This window comes from Canis aureus, chromosome 15, assembly GCF_053574225.1.
Source record: "Canis aureus isolate CA01 chromosome 15, VMU_Caureus_v.1.0, whole genome shotgun sequence".
Lineage (NCBI taxonomy): Eukaryota > Metazoa > Chordata > Mammalia > Carnivora > Canidae > Canis > Canis aureus.
In genome coordinates this window covers 21420750-21441528 of record NC_135625.1, presented here as the reverse complement: position 1 = coordinate 21441528, position 20779 = coordinate 21420750, and the positions used below count along the sequence as shown (strand labels likewise).

Below are 20779 nucleotides of genomic sequence, written 5' to 3'. Positions count from 1 at the left end.
AAATTGGAGAATAGCTGAGTGTAAAAATGTGATATATTGGCTAGAAAGAAGAATTCAATAAAAACAAACTTTGATGTAGATGCAGGTGGTCAATCATGTCTTTCCACAAAATGTGAAAAGGGAGTGGGATGTGATAGAGAAAAGAGAACATTCCAGAAAGGAAGAACAGCACATATAAGGATATAGCATTTAATTCCTTTTTCTAAATGTGTGGTCCATAGACCACCCACAATGGATTTGACCCCAGAAACTGAATTCAAATATTTTATGAGTGGAGCCCGGAATTTTGCATTTCTGATAAGCACCTAGGCTCTTCTAATGCTCATCAAAATGCAGAACCACTAGCTAAGGTGATCTCAGACTCAAAGACAGGCAGAGAGGAAGAGAGGTAAGGAAGGAAAAGAGTAAGGAAGAACGGAAGAAAGAAAAAGAAAGAGAAAACACCAAAATGTAGGAACCAAATGGGAAGTGGAATCAGAGTCTACTTGCCAGGTTCTGTAGTCACTGCTGTGTAATGAAGAAACCAAACCTGAATAGAACCACACAGGCATCCTCGGGTAAAGGGCACCTGGAAGCGCTTCCTTAGCAAAGTTGGCCTCTCTCCTAGGGATAAGAAAGTGCTCTTGCAGGTTCCTAACCAAGACAGTGACAGTATTTCAATCTGACAGAAGTCTGGGAGGTAGAGAGGGAGAGATTTTTGGCAAGGAATCCATCTCAGAACACTTACCACCATCAAGAGGTGAAGGCACTGAGAGTGCCTGAAACACACAGAATTTAAAATGAAGACAGCTAGGGACACCTGGGTGGCTCAGTGGTTAAGCATCTGTCTTGGGCTCAGGTCATGATCCCGGGGTCCTGGGATCAAGTCCTGCATCGGGCCCCCTGCAGAGAGCCTGCTTCTCCCCCTGACTGTGTCTCTGCCTCTCTCTGTGTCTCTCATGAATAAATAAATAAAATCTTCAAAAAATAAAATGAAGACAACTGGATCATCAATTGTACTGCTCACACACCCCAAGTTATGGAAACTATGTCTACTCTCAGAAGAAAAGAGGTCTGTCCTCTTCAAGACGTAGACCTCCACCTCTTGTGTCCATCCCCCGATGGCTCTTCACCAGCATCGCTCCCCTCAGTTCTTCCAAATCATCTTCCCTCTGACTTCAGCAAACATCAGTAAGCTTCCCATTTGGAAAAAAAGAAAATTCTTTCTCTTGGCCTGTATTCCCTCCACTGACCAGCCTAGGTCTCCACTTCCCTTTCACTTACCAAGTCCTCGAGAAGATAGTCTGTGTTCACCCCTCCTCCTGTTATTCTTCGAACCACACAGTCGGCCTCTGTCTCACCATTTCTGACCCCTCTCTGAGACCTAGAACGTTATGATCATCATAGCCACGTTCTCTCCACCTCCCTGTGATATTTGCCGTCTCTCCCTGAATTCTCGTGTGTCTTCCATGCCACCTTTAAATGGTTTCTTTAAATGTTTTATAAGAGGAAAAACATCTTCTTCTACTCCTGCCCTGGAAATGTTGCTGTCTCTGCTGATCCTCGAAGTTTAATCATTAATCATCTTCGTGTTGCTTCACACACCTAATTTCCTTGGGTGATTTCATCCCGTATCAGTTACTTATTGCTGTGTAGCTAGCAAATTATCCTAAAGTTTAAGGGCTTAAGACAACCATTCTATTATGCTTATCACAGAATCTGTGGTCAACAATTTGGAAAGTGTACAGGTGAGGCTGACTCCCCTCTGCTCCACAATGTCTATGGCCTGAGCCGGGAGGACTCAGAAGCTGAGAGTGACGTAAAGGCTGGCGACTGGAAGGAGGAATCTTTTTTTGAGTATAGTTGACACACAACGGTACATTAGTTTCAGGTGTACAACATAGTGTTTCCACTTCTGTATCCATTATGGTAAGCTCTCTTCAAGTGTAGCTACCATCTGTGCTAATTCCTCATTTACAGCATCATTGACTATATTCCTCATACCAACCAAGCCTTATATTCCCATGATGTATTCATTCCATAACTGGAAGCCTGTATTTGCCACTTCCCTTCACCCACTTTGTCTTCCCTCCCTCCTTCCCTCCCCTCTGCAAATCATCTATTTGTTTTCTATACTTATAGGTCTGGTTCTGCTTTTTATTTGTCTGTTCATTTGGGTTTTTTATATTCCACTTAGGGAAATCATACAGTGTTTGTCTTACACAGCCTGACTTTTTTCACTTATCATGATATCTTCTAGGTCTATCCATGTTGTCACAAATGGCATGATCTCATCCTATGACTGCATAATACTCCATTGTACACATGTGCCTGTGTGGTATATTGGTGTGTGTATACATATGTATGCATGTATATGTATACACACACCATTTTTAAAATATTTTTATTTATTTATCCATGAGAGACACAGAGAGATGCAGAGAGAGAGGCAGAAACACAAGCAGAGGGAGAAGCAGGCTCCATGCAGGGAGCCCAATGTGGGACTTGATCCTGGGTCTCCAGGATCAGGCCCTGGGCTGAAGGCGGAGCTAAACCGCTGAGCCACCCAGGATGCCCCACACCATTTTTTTCTTATCCATTTGTCTATCAGTGCACACTTAGATGACTTCCACATCTTGGCTATTGTAAATAATGCTGCAATAAATGTAGTGGGAATAAACTGATTTCTTCAAATCAGTGTTTTTGTTTTCTCTGGGTAAATATTTCATAGTGAAATTATTGGATTGTATGATTAACCTATTTTTAGTTTTTTTTTTGAGGAGCTTCCATACTGTTTCCCACAGTGGCTATACCAGTTTATATTCCCACCAACAGTACACGAGGGTTCCTTTCTCTCTACATCCTCACCAGTGCTTTATTTCTTGTCTTTTTTATTTTAGCCATTCCACAGGTATAAGGTGATATCTTATTTTGGTTTTGATGTGAATCTCCCTGATGATTAGTGATGTTGAGCATCCTTTCATGTGTCTGTTGGCCATCTGTATGTCTAAATTGGAAAAATGTCCATTCAAGTCTTCTGCTCATTTTGTAATCAAATTGCTTGTATGGCGGGGGAGGTTGGTGTTGAGTTGTATGTGTTATTTATATTTGGGATCTTAACTCTTTATCAGATATATCATTTGCAAATATCTTCTTCCATTCAGTAGGTTGCCGTTTTTGTTTTTGTTTGTTTGTTTGTTTGTTTGTTTTTTGATGGTTTACTTTGCTATGCAGAAGCTTTTTGGTTTGATGTAGTCCCAATAGCTTATTTTGGCTTTTTCTTCCTTTGCCTTAGGAGACATATCTAAAAAAAAAAAAAAAAATGTTGCTACGGCCAATGTCATAGAAATGGCTGCCTGTGCTCTCTTCTAGGATTTTTATTATTTCAGATCTCACATTTAGGTCTTTATTCCATTCTTAGTTTATTTTTGTGTATGGTGTTAGAAAAGTGATCTAATCTCATTCTTTTTCAAGTAGCAAAAGTTTTCCCAGCACAATTTATTGAAGAGACTGTCTTTCTCTCACTGTATATTCTTGCCCCCTTCATCATAGATCAACTGACCATTTAAGTGTAGGTTTATTTCTGGGCTCTCTACTCTGTTCCATTGACCTATGTGTCTATTTTTGTACCAGTAACATACTATTTTGATTACTACAGCTTTAGAGTATGCCTTAAAATCTGGAATTGTGATACTTCCAGTTTTGTTTTTCTTTCTCAAGATGGTATGGCTATTCACGGTCTTCGGTGGTTCCATACAAATTTTATTATTTTTTTATAGCTCTGTGAAAAATGCTGTTGGTGTTTATTTAATAGAGATTGTATTGAATCCATAGGTTGTTTTGAGTAGTATAGACCTTTTAACAATATAAATTCTTCCAGTCCATGAGCACAGAATATCTTTCCATTTTTTGTGTGCAATTTTCAATTTCTTCCATCATTGTTTTATGGTTGTCAGAGTACAGGTCTTTTCACCTGTACTTTTGGTGTGCTTTAAATGGAATTGTTGGAGCACCTGAGTGGCTCAGCTAGCTAAGTGTCTGCCTTTGGCTCAGGTCATGATCTCATGATCCCAGGGTTCTGGAATTGAGCCCCATGTTGGGCTCTCTGCTCAGTGAGAAGCCTGCTTCTCTCCCTCTGCCTTCCCTTCCCCTGCTTATGCTCTCTCTCTCTCTCTGTCAAATAAATAAAATCTTTAGAAAAAATTTAATTGCTTTCTTAATTTCTTTTTCTGCTATTTTTTATTAGTCCATACAAATACTACCAATTTCTGAGTATTAGTTTTGTATCGTGCAAATTTACTGAATTTGCTTATTAGCTCCAACAGGTTTTTGATGAAGTCTTTAAGTTTACTATGTATAGTATCATGGTCATCTGCAAATAATGACAGTTTAATTTCTTCTTTACCATTATAAATGTCTCTTACTTTTTTTTTTTTTTTTTTTTTTTTGTCTTATTGCAGTGGCTAGGAGTTCTAGTACTATGTTGAATAGAGTGGTGAGAGTGACATTCTTGTCTTGTTCCTGACCTTAGGGGAAAATCTCTCAGTTTTTCCCTATTATGGATGATGTTATCTGTGGGTGTTCATAAATGGCCTTTATTATGTTGAGGTATGTTCCCTTCTGGACCACTTTGGTTTTTTTTTTTTTTAATCATGAATTTGAGTTTTGTCAAATGCTTTTTCTGCATCTATTGAGATGATTAAAAGATTTTTAGCCTTTGTTTTTAATGTGGTGTATCAAGTTGATTGATTTGTGAATATTGAGCCATCCTTGTATCCCCAGAATAAATCCCACTTGATTATGGTGAATGATCCTTTTAAATTATTGTTGAATGCAGTTTGCTAATATTTTGTTGCAGATTTTTGAATCTATTTTCATCAAGGATACTGGCCTGTAGTTTTCTTCTTATGTGATGTCTTTATCTGGATTTGGTGTCAGGGTAATGCTGGCCTTGTAGAATGTATTTGGAAGCTTTCCTTCCTTTTATTTTTTGGAATAATTTGAGGAGAATATATATTAGCTTTGTGAATACAACTGGTCCTGGATTTTTTTTTTGGTAGTTTTTGATTACTGATTTAATTTCATTACTAGTAATTAGTCTGTTCAGATGTTCTATTTCTTCCTGGCTCAATTTTGATAGGTTGTGTGTCTCTGGAAATCCATTTTGGAAGATGGACTCTTTACTCACATATCTAGTGTCTGTTTGGGGGCCACCAATAATAGTGCCAATGGGACCTCTCCATGTAGCCTGGCCTTCCTCAGAGCATGGCACCTCAGAGCCTTCACATGGCAGCTGGAGACTTCTGTCCCAAGTGTTAAAATCAGTAAGAGAGAAATTACATCGCCTTTCTTAACTTACCATCAAAAGGCATGCAATATTATTTCCACCATATTTTATTGGAAATATAAGAGTCATATGTGTGCACAAGCTCAAGAGGTTGGGATACAAACTCCACCTCTCAAAACGAAGGATGTCCAAAAAATGTCTGGCACTCACAACAGATTCTGCTATAGCTCCAAAATATTTATCTCTAGACTTTTATATCTAACTGCTCTATATTTATATATCAGATTGCTTAGTGTACTATTAACACTACTAATAACAGCAAATAAAGAGGTAAAGCTGTCATTATTTATAGATGGCATGATGCTACATACAGAAAACCCTAAAGACTGCATCAAAAAATTGTTAGAACTAATAAGCAAATTCAGTAAGGTTACAGAATATAAAATCAATACACAAAAATCTGTATTTAGTTATGCTAATAATGGAGTATCAGAAAAAAGAACTTAAGAGAATAATTTCATTTACTATTGCATAAAAAATACCTGGGAGTAAATTTAACCAAGGAAGTAAGAGAACTAAGTGCTGAGAACCACAAGACAATAATGACAGAAATTGAGGAAGATGCAAATAAATGGAAAGATATTCCATGTTCATGGATTAGAAGAATTAATACTGTGAAAATGTCCATACTACCCAAAACAATCAGCAGATTCAATGAAATCTCTATCATACTTCCAATGGTATTTTTCACAGAAATAAAACAAACAATCTTTAAATTTGTATGGAACCACAGAAGAACCTGAATTGCCAAATCAATCTTGAGAAAGAAGAACAAAGCAAGGAAGCATCACACTCCGCAATTTCAAACTGTATTGCAAAGCTATAGTAATTAAAACAATATAGTATTGGCATAAAAGCAGATAGAGATCGTTGGAGCAGAATAGAGAGTCCAGAAATAAACCCACATATATACAGCTAATGAATTTATAACATAGGAGCCAAAAACGTACAATGATGAAAGGACACTCTCTTCAATAAACAGTGCTGAGAAAATGAGACAGTGACACATAAAAGAAAAAAAAAACTGGACCACTACCTTACACCATATACAAAAATTAACTCAAAGTGGATTAAAAACTTGAACATAAGATCTGAAACCATAAAACCCCCAGAAGAAAATACAGGCAGTAAGATCCTTGACATAGATCTTGGCAATGATTCTTAATCTGACACCAAAAGCCAAAGCAACAAAAGTAAAAATAAACAAGTGGGACTACATCAAATCAAAAAGCTTCTGTACAGTGAAAGAAGCCATCCACAAAATGAAAAGGCAACCTACTGAATGGGAGAAAGTAACTACAAATTATATATGTGATAAGAAGCTAACATTCAAAATATATAAGGAATTCACACAACTCAACAGCAAAAAAAAAAAAAAAAGTCATCCAATTACAAGTGGGCAGAACTGAAAAGACACTTTTTCAAAGAAGACATACAGATAGATGGTCAACAATTCCATGAAAAGATGCTCAACATCAATAATCATCAGGGAAATGCAAATTAAAACCACAGTGAAATATCACATTACACCATTCAGAATGGGTAGAATAAAAAAGGCAAGAAATAACAAGTGTTGGTGAGAATATAGAGGAAGTAAACCTTTGGGCACTATTGGTGGAATATAAATTGGCACAACTACTCAATATGGAGATTCCTCAAAAAGTTGAAAATAAAACTACCTTATGATCCAGAAATTCCACTTCTGGGCATTTATCTGAAGAAAACAAAAGCACTAATTTGAAAAGATATATGTTCCTCAATGATTGCACTAATTTGAAAAGATATATGTTCCTCAATGATTGCAATCACCAACATATGGAAACAACGCAAGTGTCCATCAATGGGTGAATGAAAAAAGAAATTGTGACGTGTGTGTGTGTGTGTGTATGCATATAGACATATATGGAATATTATTCAGCCATAAAAAATAATGAAATCTTCCCATTTATAACAATGTGGCTGGACCTTAAGAGCTTTGTGCTAAGTTAAATAAGTCAGACTAAGAAAGACAAATACCATATGATCTATCTTCTATTTAGAATCAAAAATAAAACAAAAAGGAAAGAAAGAAAAATAAAAGAAAACCAAGCTCAAATTGGTGATTGCCAGAGGCAAGGAGTAGGGAGGTAAGACAGAATGAATGAACTGGTTTGGTTTGTCTTTTTTTTTTTAAGTTTAAAAATAATTAATAAAATAAAAGCAAGTGTTAGAGATGGACTTGCACCTAAACTTCCCAACAATCAAGACCAATAAACTAAAGAGATGGAAGGATAAATGCATGAATCTCTTCACCCTGGGCTCCAAATAGTGATATTGGGAATTTAGCTGAGCTGAGGATGCTGTGGAATGTCCTTAATTATCATCAGAAAAGGGCTGCAACACACGGCTACAGTTGTGACATGATACACATCATACTTCTCTTATGTAGTCAGATCTCATCATTCACATTAGTTATGTTATTAAGCTGCCACAAACACCAAATTAGCAAATGCTGAACCATTGCTCCTAGGGGAAATACAAGGTTCAGTTCCTATGAGCTTCTTTTCACTATATTTTCATCAACCAGTCCATACATAACCTTGTAAAGACCCAATAACAGCAAATTATTATATACTCATTTAGCATGTGCCAGGCACAATTCTAAGTATTTTGTATTTGTTAACTTATATAAACCTCATAATAACTCTAAGAGACAAGTACTATGGTAATCATCATGTTTTTTTTAAGATTTTATTTATTTACTCATGAGATACAGAGAGATAAAGAGAGAGAGAGAGAGAGAGAGAGAGGCAGAGACATAGGAAGAGAGAGAAGCAGGCTCCATGCAGGAAGCCCGATGTGGGACTCGATCCTGGGACTCCAGGATCATGCCCAAGGATGAAGGCAAGCACTCAACCGCTGAGCCACCCAGGCTTCCTGGTAATCATCTTTTTAATAAAGATGTTAAATAATCTGCCTAAGATCATGCAGCAAGGATATCATTCAGGTAGTCTGGCTCCAACTTGTAGTTTTTTAACCAGTATATTATACAGCAGATATTCTACAGGTATTTCAAATCTAACATTGCCAAAACTCTGCATTCATCTGCCACATTCTCATTAAAATAAAGATACCTTGCTGTGCTTCTTATATATTTCCTTCTTGTTAATAATTCCAACTTTCACATAATACCCAAATGAAGAAGTCTGGGGGCCATCCAAATCTCCTAACCTCACGAATTCCCCATGTGAGATCTGTCCTCAGATTATGTCAATTAACCTTCTTAATGATTCCCATATCTGCCCATTTGTCTTCAACCTCACTGCCCATATCCACATCTTCCTCTGTAAGTTTTAACTGAACTCTCTGCTTCCTATCTCTTGCAACTGTGATTCGTCTTCCCAATGTCCAAAATGATGCTTGCAAAATGCAAATCTGGTTATTGTACATGTTGCTTAAAACTCTTCAAAGGCTCCCAATAAGAAAAAAATCCAAGTGTCAGTGGAATACACAATATCCCTCTGATATGGTCCCTGACTACTATGACCCTTGTGTCCTGTCCCTTGCCAGAATGCTAGGGTCTATCCACACCAGGTTACCTGACATTTTTTAATTTGCTGTTTCCTCCCTGCCACTGCATATCCCATACAGTTTTCTCTACCTTGAACAGCCTCCTTCTTTTTTCCCCCCTTTCAATTCCCAGTCACCTGGAAAAGTCTTACTTACCCTTCAAATCCAGCTCTAATATCCCTTCTTCTGGAAACACTCCTTGACACCGTCCCCAAGAAGAGTTGAATATTTCACTCTTCATCCATGTATGGAATGCTGGCCCAGCACTCAACCCATAATGCGGTCATGTTTTACATCTCCATCTCCCTTGTTTTATTACTGGCTCCTAAAGGACAGAAAGGGGGCCTTATTCACCATCTCATTCCCAGCATCCGGCATGTCAGAGATGCCCAGTGAATGCTTGTGGAATGAACGCACAAATGAATAAATAAACCACAATACACAGTGACATTTGACATATAGGAAATAAATAAGAGGCAAAACTTACAGTATCTATCCTTAAAACCTGGAACAGTAGCAGAAAAATGAACAGAAATGAGGAAACTGAAAAGCATGGGGACCAGGAAATCAGCTTGAGGTGAGAAAAGAAAATGATGGTTTTGGGTTTGAACAGGTTGGATTGTATAGTACCAGTAGATGGTTAGAAAAACAAGATCAGTAAATAGATGAGAGTTCAAGGTTAAAATTGTAAGTTTGAGAACTAAACTAAGAGAGATGATTTTCTTTTTACCAAGAAAAGCATTTTCCAATTAAATGAGAATAGAACAAACAATTTTTGCTGACTTTCTTCTAGAAAGAAAATGTTAAAGAACTTTCTAAAGATAATTTAAAACAATAATCATGAATGTCACATTTAACAGAATCACGGTTTATCATAATTCATTTTTTTCAGTTGGTCCTTCCTTTTTCATCTCTATTATCATACTCTCTAAAAAGGGAAGTACTAAGAGAAAATATGTGGAAGGGTCATCCAGAAAGTACTTTTTCTTAGAATAGTACCCAAACCAGAGGCAGAAACCTCTGGGAGTGATTAGGGCTGGGCCGTTGCTTCTTCTCTAGAATTTTCCCTCATAGCAATGCCCACCCCTACCCTGACAATCTCCTCTGAACACTTTCCGGCTGACCTCAGGGAACAGTAGGATATAGAAAAACTGCCCATTTCATGTCCCTGCTTTCCATTCCCTCTGCAAAGCCTGAAGAACTCATCAGGGATTATACTGATGGTGTATAGGTGGTATTTATATCTAAATGACACCAAAATGGTATGTAAAAAGGCAAAAAACAAAAAGCATATAGTCAACTGGTTATATAAGCCAACTTGAGATGAGGTATGAATGATTGATTAGTGCAATTACACTACGCCGAATATCTAGTCTGATTTTTTCTTTCTGAATTGACCTCTGGAGGTGTGTGTATACCACACAGAAACAGCCAGTAACGGACAGGGGAAGTGTGATTTGCAGTGATACAGCCAGCCCAAACAGGTAAAATCAACAAGAATATATGATGCTTGTTTCCGTGCTAACCCAATGTAGGTGGAGCACTGGAAAATGTTTTAAGATCAGAAAACAGCTATCCCCTGGGACTTTTACATAATTCACCACAATGGGCAAAGTAGTACCAAGCCTGGCTGTGGGATTTACACTACTCCAGGCTGGCACTTTGCTTATAGCTTCCTGAAGCTCTTTTATCAGTTTCCAAACCAACTTCCAAAGAGACCACACTATTAAAAGTGTGTTACAGCTCTGCTCTCCTGGACTGCTACGGGGCCATCATATTGGGCATGAAGTCCTAGAGCCTCATTTTCACATTTTCACATTTTTAAAGCATTTCCTACTTCTCTACCCTCCCCACTCTCCCCTGCCTCGTGAATCAGGACATCCTGGGGGGTAATGCCAGAAACACTGGATTCCACACTGCGGAATGGAACCATGACCGGACCCTCCCCAGACTCTCCTAACGTTTATGCCTACATCAGGCAGACAGTGGAGTCAGGTGAACCTGGGTGTGGATCTTACACAAATTACTCAACTGCTAAGAAACTATTTCCTTACCTGAAAAAAAAAATTGGAATAATAATAGCATTCTAAGGGACTTGTCCTGGGGATGAAGTAAGGTGACACCAGCACAGCAATCACTACAGCATCTGGACCCTAGAGATACTCAGTGAATGCTTGGACCCCTCTTTTTCCTCCATGCAGTTTCATCCAGTTTAGGGGCCCCTTGGTTCACCTTGCTCCACTCAGCACCCTCACTCTGGCCGTAGCACCCACATAGACCCACATAGGACACTCTCAACTCCTAGTGTCTGTCACACTCACCCCTCATGTGTCAAAAACTAAGTTTAGAGACTGAATTTGAGGGAGGTGACGATTGCTCCAATCACGATTAAACTGTATTTTGAGTATAGTGATGAATCATCTTCCCGTGTGTACTTTTAAATGGTTCGTGGCATTGAGGACGTTTGCATGACACTTTTCACTTTTCCGTTTCTCTGTTTTCAAAAAAACTACATTTTGAGTATATTCGTGGATGTATTCATGTATATTACCTAGGCCCATAAATACGTGCGGCTGTAGGTGCTTAACTGCAGAAACGCTGAATAATTCGTGACGCTGTGCCAGGCCCTGTGCAGAAAAGCAGCTCACCTCATTCTCAAGGTAACCCCACGAGAGGAGCGCAATTCTTGCTCCCCTCTTACAGATGGAGACACTGAGACCTAAGGACGTTGGGTAACTTCGCCTAACGTGAAGGTCGCACAGCTAATAAGTAAATATCTCAAAAGCGCTCAAAATTGCTAAATAACCAGCTGCATTTAGGAGGCTTTGGGTTTTCTTTTAACGGGCAGCAGAGAAGCTGTGGTTTAAGTGCGTTGAGCTTTGCACGGAGCGCGCCGCTGAGCCGCCAGGAGAGAAGCAGGAGGACAGGTGCCCCTTTAGGAGACCAGGGGACGTTGCAACCCGAAGCCTCCTCCAGGGCCGCCGCCCGGAGGTCGGAGGCTGCACCCAGCCCGGGCTCGGCTGCAAACTCCCGCGGGCCTGGCGCGGCTCTTTCTTCCAAAGTTGGAGCTCTCCTTGGTGGGAGGGGGTGGGGAGGAGGGCAGGCGGGTGACGTCACTCGGGAGCGGGGATAAAGCTCCCCGGCCGCGCTCGGGGCGAGGGCACTTTCTGGGGAGCCGAGCGGCCGTCCGGCTCGGGGACCCTGGGCGCGGGCAGGGCCGCCCCTCGCTGCGCCCCGCTCGGGGAGCCCCAGGCGCTCGCTCCGGCTCCGGGCCGCGCCAAGAGCACCATGCCGCAGAACGTGGTCCTCCCGGGCCCCGCGCCCTGGGGCTTCAGGCTCTCGGGGGGCATAGACTTCAACCAGCCTTTGGTCATCACCAGGGTAGGTGCTTTCCGTTCTTCGGCTGCGGGGCGGGGCGCTGGCGCGCGCGGGTCCCCCGGGATCCGAGGTGGCCCGCGAGCCCCGGGTGCGCTGCGCTGGGTCGGTCCCCCGGCACCGCTCAGAGCTTGCGGGGCGGCAGCCACCTGGCGAGCCGAAGCTGGGGATGCAGAGCGGTGTTCCGAGACTTCACCAAGTCTGCTCCAGGGCTCTCCGTCCGCAGCCCTGGGTCCCCAGCAACTGCCCAGGAGGGGTGCACTGACAGCGCGACTGCGCCTCGGCCCAGAGGAGGCTAGGGTGGGGGCTTCTGCCCTCAGCCCCAGCCACCCCGGGGTCCTTTCTGGAACAAAAGAAATGAGGGCCGGGAGGAGGGAGGAGTGGTCGACCTCGGCGGGGGTTGGGGGGTTCCTGGGACCTAGATGCGCACCTGAGCGCGCTTCACCTGCGCACGGAGCTGCGGCGAGGGGGAGCTCAGGGCGCAGCCGGGCGGGCCGACTTGGGGCCGCTCCTATCAGCCCAGACCGGGAAACTATTACTAATGTGTTTTCCTAGGTTTCCAAGCATTTTGGGAAAAAAAAAAAAAAAAGTCTCCAAAGCTGGGAATTTGGCTTAGGAATCCTCTCCTATAACTCAAACTACAAAGAAAATGCGAGCAGATAGTTTAGTTTACCTGATGGAAAGTCACCGGTCAGCCTAATGACTTTGAAAAGTAATACTTGACTGTCAGAGTCAAGTTTGCCTTACTTAATATTCCCCCAGAGTATTGTCTAATTAGAAAAAAAAAAAAAAAAGAAAGATAAAAATAAAAAAAAAGAAAAGAAAGAAAAGGGAAATTTAGGGATTTCTGGCCTGTTAGGAAATTTCTAGTTGGTCTAGTTGATTTTTTTCTAACACAAGTGTTTGTCTTACTAGAAAATTATTTGTTACCACTAAAAGGCATTTTTAAGCACATCTAAAAGCAAAAACTTTCAGAATATTATACTTTTCTTATGTTTTCTTTCGTTCCTTACTTCTTATGTTGTATTTTATAAATGTATGCCTTGTAATTGGATTTACTCATATAGATTTTTGAACAAGGTAATATCTTTTAAATTCTGTTCTACTTATATATCTATGAGATTTGGGAACCAATGTCTTTTCGTAAATATCTCAAAGCATGTGCCACACATACACATACCATGGAACATTTCAAGCTTTGTTTTACATTTTTCAAAAACATATAAACACATCTGACATGTGTTTTTGTATGAGACATGAAAACTTAACATACCCCCCAAATTGTTCCTAAGTAAATTTAGCAGAAAATGGTTTAGTGATCTGGGCCAAGCAATGAATGCCTTTTATGGAACTACCAACCAAAACAGTTTCCATTATCTCTACTAAGAAATATTTTTAAAGTTTCTGAAGTATAGTTTTCATTTGTTTAGATTAAAGGAAAATACACTGTTGAATCCTAACAAAGGATAAATCACATTTCTAGTAAATCCTAAAGAAATAATTTTGTCACCAAAACCTTTTAAGTGATTTATAAAAGAAATATCTTGCTATTACTATGTAACATGTCAATATGATTAATCCTATGTTTGAAATGTTGAGTTGTTGACATTACAAACAATGTTTATTTTAAAGCAGTGCTTATATATCCCAGTTGAACTACAGGAGCTATTGGCAAATGTATTTGATATGACAATTATTATCTGGGAAACCAATTCTTTTTTGAATTTCTAATTCATTACTAATTTGTATCCTTCATTTTGTTATTTTCAATAACAATGCATGACTATAAATGATTATCTCATTTAATTTCAATTAATTTAACTTAAGAATAGCAGGTTAAATTCAACTATTTTCTATTCCAAGTGTTCCCCAAACCACGCACATAGCAGATGTATGTTGAATAAATGAAAGCTTATTCACTTCAACCTTTTTGCCTTAGTGAAAACCTAATTGAGAATGTTCCCACTGAAATCATAAGAACAGTAAAAATCACTTGTAAGAAGAGTAAAAGATATTACATGAAACTAATTATCAGTGTTGTAATAAAATGGTAAAATTTTATTACTTTTATAATTTTTGTATTTTATTAAATGGTAGTGAATAAGATCTTATGTGTATTATTGTACTTCGATGCTTGCCATGCACATCTCTTAGCCCTTTATACTAACTCACTTAAACTTCACAATAATCCTGTAAGAGTAGTTACTACTATTCTTTTTGCAGATGAGAGATGAGGCTTCAAGAGTTTCACCAACCTGCTGAAGATCACAAATGGTGGGACAGAACTTGACACTAGTTCTACTTGCCTCTGCAGGCTGCATTCTAAAGTCTGCACATGTAGAACAAACAAATGAACAAAAACAAAACAGTTTATTGTACAGATCTTTCCAAATAGATGTTTTGCGCCATCCACTTCATCATCCCCTGGTTCTATTGATTCTTTGTCCTTAGGATCTACCACTTGCCTTTTCCCTTACCTCTGTCCTTATTCAAGCTTCCATAAATTCACACCTAGGTCTTTGTCTCCTCTCTCCAATTCACTCTGCATTTGTCTGACCAGCCATCTTCAGGAAATGCTAGGTTGTATCCTCCTCATTCTTAGAAACCCTTCAATGCAATGCCAGTTTAGAGAGAATAAAATACGTGTTCTCTGAGCACATTCACGGCCTTCACTCCCTTCCAAACTCAAGTTTCCAACTTCATTTCCTCTCTCTTCTTCCCCTAGATTAGGTAGTCATGTCACTACTCTGGACAACTTATGATTCCTCTATCTGTTCACAGCTGCTATCATTTTTCTCCAGATTTTTCCCCTCTGCCCTACCTCACTGTCCTCTCTCTAAGGAAACTCAATCAAACACCACTCCCCTAGCCTTCTACTCATAATAAGCATTTCATCCACTTGGTTACCATAGCTCTTGCCTACAACCTCTTTTTACATCATGCCTTGTACCACAGATGTTTGAATACATCTGTATCCCACAAATTGCATGCAGGAACTTTTCTTTTTTAATTTTTATTTATTTATGATAGTCACAGAGAGAGAGAGAGAAAGGCAGAGACACAGGCAGAGGGAGAAGCAGGCTCCATGCACCGGGAGCCTGACGTGGGATTCGATCCCGGGTCTCCAGGATCGCGCCCTGGGCCAAAGGCAGGCGCTAAACCACTGCGCCACCCAGGGATCCCTTAAATGTAACTATTGCCATAATTGGTGCAGAGTATATCCTCAAAGATATTCTCCAAGACAAAAGTGAGAATTGCTTTCTTATTAATTAATCTGTTTTGGATAAGTTCTTATATATGCAAAGAATAAAGAAACCAATGCCTGCACTTATTACCACACAAAAATTCCTATAAATGAGATACATTTCTCAAGTCAAATCAATTTTTGTCTTCCTTCCTACAAGCTATCACCTTCCCTACCTACCTCACACTTTGCAAATGCAAATGATCCTAGGCAATGGGTCTCTACTCCACCAGAGTTGGGGGAAGGGTTTACAAATTAACTCTCTCCAGCAATTGAAATTACAATTCACAAAATTAGGACAAAGGGTCTCCACCCTAGAAATAATTTACAATACAATTAATCAGCTGGGTGAATTTGTATCATAAAAGACATCAGAAGTAAGGTAAACCAAACACCAGACATTCTCAAAAAAAATTAGCAATGCATTGTGATATACATATTTTGTAGGAAAATAGTTTCTAGGCAATAGGTGTGCTATCCTTTGTGCAATATAAACTTGGCTCGTGGATGTGAAAGGGTTGTTACTGCAAACACTGTATATAACTGGCCTCTGCTTTTCACAGAATAAATCTGAGGTTCACATCTCTAAGTGAGCAGCTTTTCTTTTTCTGGCAAGAAGATTCTAAGGAGTCTCTTTTTTAAGCGTTTGGACCACCCAGAAGGTGGATCTACTATCACAGCCAAGTTACAGATGGTTTGTTTTCACAAATGGTCCAATTTGGAATAAAGTACAAGTTTCTTTTGTGTGTATGACGTAAGATTATTATATACATCTGATGCTGGTGTGTCCTTTCCCACTCAAAGCCTCCTCCCCTTCTTCCTCCCTCCTTCCTATTCAGAGCACACTCAGAGCCAACATCACTGTAACTGAGAACACTACATGGACTTGGGTATCAATATAGAAAACTTTACTATAGTCTTAACTTTTGCAGGCTTGAGCATAGAAAAATATTTTACTTTACTATAAACAATTTGAAATTCGACTTTTTAGAAAGAAGTCTTCACAGGTGAATGCAATCCTTTACCAGGATTCAAGTGTAGTAGGAAGGTTGATGGGAAAACCTATTTAATTTTAATTCTACCAAAGATATAGCTGAATGGAGATGCTGGGTCATATGTTCATAACAGTCCTACGTCCCACAAATATCTCTGAAGTGCAGAATGTACTGTATGTGGAAGGCACTTTGGGGGATACAATGATAACTTAATAGGTTTGTACTCCCTGAGATGCTCCAATATGAGAAGAGAAGGGACATATATGTACATAAACTACCATGACACATCCTGTTCAGGATTCCATGAGAAAAGCATGGCAGAAGAGATAGGAGGAGTCAGGGCAGAGATGAACCTGCAGGAGTGTCCTTGTAGAATAGTGGAAGAGTTTGAACAACAGAGTTAGCCCTATGAGGAATTGCAAATTTTTACTGGATGTGTGAGCCTAAGCCAGTTTCTTATACTCTGAGAGCATCGGTTTTCTCATCTTAAAAGAATGTCTTGAGAATTCAGTGAGATAACGGTCCTCAGTAATACAATGCGGGTAATAATAACAATACCACAATGGTTCTCAACCCTGGCTGCACATTAGATCCATCCAGATAACTTATGAAACATCCATGACCAGGTGCTACTTGCAGAGGTTCTGATGTAACTGGTATGAAGTATGGGCCTAGAAATCCAGAATACAGTGGGGCAATGGAGTTTATTGGTAGGCAACAGAGAACAACTGAATGAGCTTTCTCAGTATTTTGGTCCATGGCCCACAGCATAGTCCTTCAGTGTATACTTGTCTTGCCCATAGCTATCTCACTTTTATTCTTAACATAAAGGTCTCACCAGAGGGGATGCATGGGTGGCTGAGTCAGTCAAGTGTCCGACTCTTGATTTCAGCTCAGGTCATAATCTCAGGGTTTTGAAATTGAGCCAAGCCCCACATCGGGCTCCATGCTCAGCAGGGAGTCTACTTGAGATCCTCTCTTGCCTTCTCCTTCTGCCCCTCCTCCTGCCCTCTCTCTCAAACAAATAAATAGATAAATAAGTAAATCTTTTTTTAAAAGCCTCACCAGGGCCATATCTTGTGTTTCCCTTATGTTTCCTATAGTAAGTAGAATACTATAGATGCTTTATCTGTGATTTAAATTAGTTTTTTCCAAAAGGACCTATATAATAGGTTGATATGAATAATAAGGAACATCCAAGGCACTTGTTAAAACTTAAATTCCCTAGTTCCTTTCCTAGAGCTTATGATTTGTGATTCCAAGCATCTGGAGTGGAATGGGAGTCTTTATGTCCAACAAGGACCCCAGGCAATTCTTCTAATTAGACAAGTTTGAAAACATGTGCTACATGACTGATGGCAGTACTATTTTCAATGATTTCTCTAATGCATTTGATATTTGAGACTGTAATGAACCTAATAATAAATAATCCATTGAGAAACTCTTTGCTTCATTTTAGTTCTCTCTTCTCCTGTTTTAGGGGGAAATGTTAATAATAAACTATGAGCAATAACATAAACTAATAATATAATAAAGTAATACTATAATGTAATGCTGGAAAATAACATACTTTTATGTCTAAAAAGATAGTTTTACTTGCTAAAACCAGGCCAATTTAATGGTCATTTTCTCATCACTAGCCTAGTTGAACTAAAAAACTAAAAGTGAGAGGACCATGTGTTCTCCCTCTCTCCCATCCCTCTCTTCTCCATCCTTTTTTTTTTTTCTTATCAACTCCCCCCATAGAGATCCCAAAACATCAATCACTAGGTTGAATGCAAAGTCAGAAGTGGGTTCTGGCATCACCATCAACCGTCTTTCTTATTTGACTTCTTAAACCACTGCTGATATAACCAAACAGCTGTTCCCATCTTAGTAGGAAGCCTCAGGTTACTTGGACGTTTATCCTCCTCTGAAAAATAGTCTTCTTTGTCCACTCTGTCTTAAAGTTGTTGTGATGGTCAAAGTTATTGGAAAGTGCATATTTACAAATATGATATTTGGAGTAAATATAAAACAGTGTTAATACTTACGTATTAATACTCAGTGAAACTTAGTAATGTTCAGTATTGAGGTTCAACACACACCAGATGTCTCAGTTTAAAATTTATATAGACAGATACACACATAATCCTGCCTTCCACTTATCCCAACCAGACCTAAAAAATAATGTTAGGCTTTTCTAAATCAAGATTGAACATTATATAACAAATCTATGTAAGTATATTAGAAAAACTATGTGAAGCTTTAAAAAACAAACACATTGAGCCATTCTTTCTTATTTTTTAATTCAAAGAAAAGACTTCTGGTCTCAAAAGTTTAAAGATAGTACTGATTTTGACAAACTATAGTTAGAGAAAATTAAAAGTTTAAGATTATTTTTATCCCTGCAAGTCACATGGGGATGGAAACTTTTATTCTCCTAACAGTTCTGGGTCTGGGAGAATTTCCAAATGGAAAACAGCTATGAAATACCTCCAAAGTCTGGGATATAATAATCCCCATTGTCTTCACTAAGCTTCTATCAACGGTTCCTATTGAAAAATAATCATGATCACTACAATGAGATGATCACAGAAATGAAGTGAGTACAATAAACATTTTAGTGATGAGACTGAAGGTCTCAGACATGTAAGAATTTATTACCTTCACAATTTTATTAACTTCTATGAATCATGGCTATCCCTTGGAGCCACAAAGTTAAATAGAATTGATAGCTAGATCAATTAAGTAAATAGAAAAAAAAGGATTGAATGACTGATCCTCAAGTAAAATATCAGGAACAATCTAGTTTATTCCTGAAGCAGTTTGAGGTTTAAGTCAAGTCCTGTGCATTCTTTTGCTCTAAACAGTTGGAACTTGCAAATGTAACAATGATGCATTGATTAATAGCTATAATCTTTGAATATGTACGGACTAGCTCTTTTTCTTTCATGAGCTCTGCTTTAAATAACCTTTTCTTTTATTGTCAGTTATCCATTAATTCCAAACACTGGAATATACGCTCCTACACATTAGAAATATACATAATACTATACATATCCTCAAGAACTTCCAGTCTACTTGCAAAGACAAACAACACACAAGTAAATTAACAAGTACAACTTGTCTTCAGGAAGGAAATGAACAAAATGTAATGGTGGGAAAATAATGGTAGAGGGTCTGGAGAAGCTACTCCAGATGTTTGGGGAAGTCTCTTTGAAAATGTGACATTTAAGTCTAGACCTAAAGGATGAGGAGGAGCAACTGGGTGAAGAGTAGGGGAAACATTTCAGGCCAAAATAACATGTAGAACCGTGAAGAGGGTGAGGGTATACACTTGGTCTGTTTGAGGAACTGGAAGGAAATTGAAATAGTTACAGCACAGTGGGTTGAGGGCAGCAGGAATAGTGTAAGATGGTGTAGGGAAGGTAAGACCAGGTAAGGACAATTAGGCAGTTGTAAATAATTGAGATTTACCCAGAAAAATTAGGAGTAGGTATAGCAATCAAAAACTGGATACTCAACATAGTAATTAATAATTTCACATTTTTTCTTTTAAACATTTCATAGCTATATGTTTCCCATATTCTTAAGTATTTTTAAACATTTAATAACTATGTTTCCAATATTCTTAAGTATTCCTTTCATCCCCCCACATACCTTGTCAACAAAAAAAGAAAGAAAGAAAGAAAGAAAGAAAGAAAGAAAGAAAGAAAGAAAGAAAGAAAGGAAAGGAAAGAAAGGAAAGGAAAGGAAAGGAAAGGAAAGGAAAGGAAAGGAAAGGAAAGGAAAGGAAAGGAAAGGAAAGGAAAGGAAAGGAAAGGAAAGGAAAGGAAAGGAAAGGAAAGGAAAGAAAAGAAATCCATGTGGGTTTCATGTAGACAGCATAAAATTGGATCTTGGTTTTGTTTTTGTTTTTTTAACCTAGTTTGACAATCTCTGTTAAAACACAGAATATGATGTGGTTAGACCATTTATATTTAATGGAATTTCTGATAAGGTTTAATTACAATTTAGCGTCTTGTTAGTTGCTTTTTATTTGTTCAATCTGTTTTTCATTCATGGAGAAGAGGCTGTGTGTGAAAATAAACTTTTCTTGTGTTTACAATGCCCAGGGCTCTAGACTCTCAATGTAAACTTTACTATTTTGTCATCATTTTAGCTGAATTCTTCTTTATGGCTAGAATGGTGCCCCCCATCTTCCTCTGTGCTCTGATACAAGTAATACAAGTTGCTTACATCTTGGCTTTCCTTGGAGGCACCTGTCTTTCCTTTGATCCAGGCTTAGTTGGTTGCCCTGAAGCTTCA

General features: G+C 38.9%; 1 protein-coding gene across 3 annotated transcripts in view; it reads left to right on the top strand.

Moving 5' to 3' along the window:
* The first annotated feature begins 12045 nt into the window (after nucleotides 1-12045).
* Nucleotides 12046-20779, top strand: part of PDLIM3 (PDZ and LIM domain 3) — a 29969-nt gene continuing 21235 nt past the window's right edge. For 2 of the 3 annotated variants that reach the window (XM_077848747.1, XM_077848746.1), the window contains exon 1: nucleotides 12046-12256. In XM_077848747.1, the coding sequence (XP_077704873.1) occupies nucleotides 12164-12256 (93 nt within the window). In that variant the 5' untranslated portion in view covers nucleotides 12046-12163. The remainder of the gene's footprint in view (nucleotides 12257-20779) is intronic. The other variant, XM_077848745.1, reaches the window with a different exon arrangement.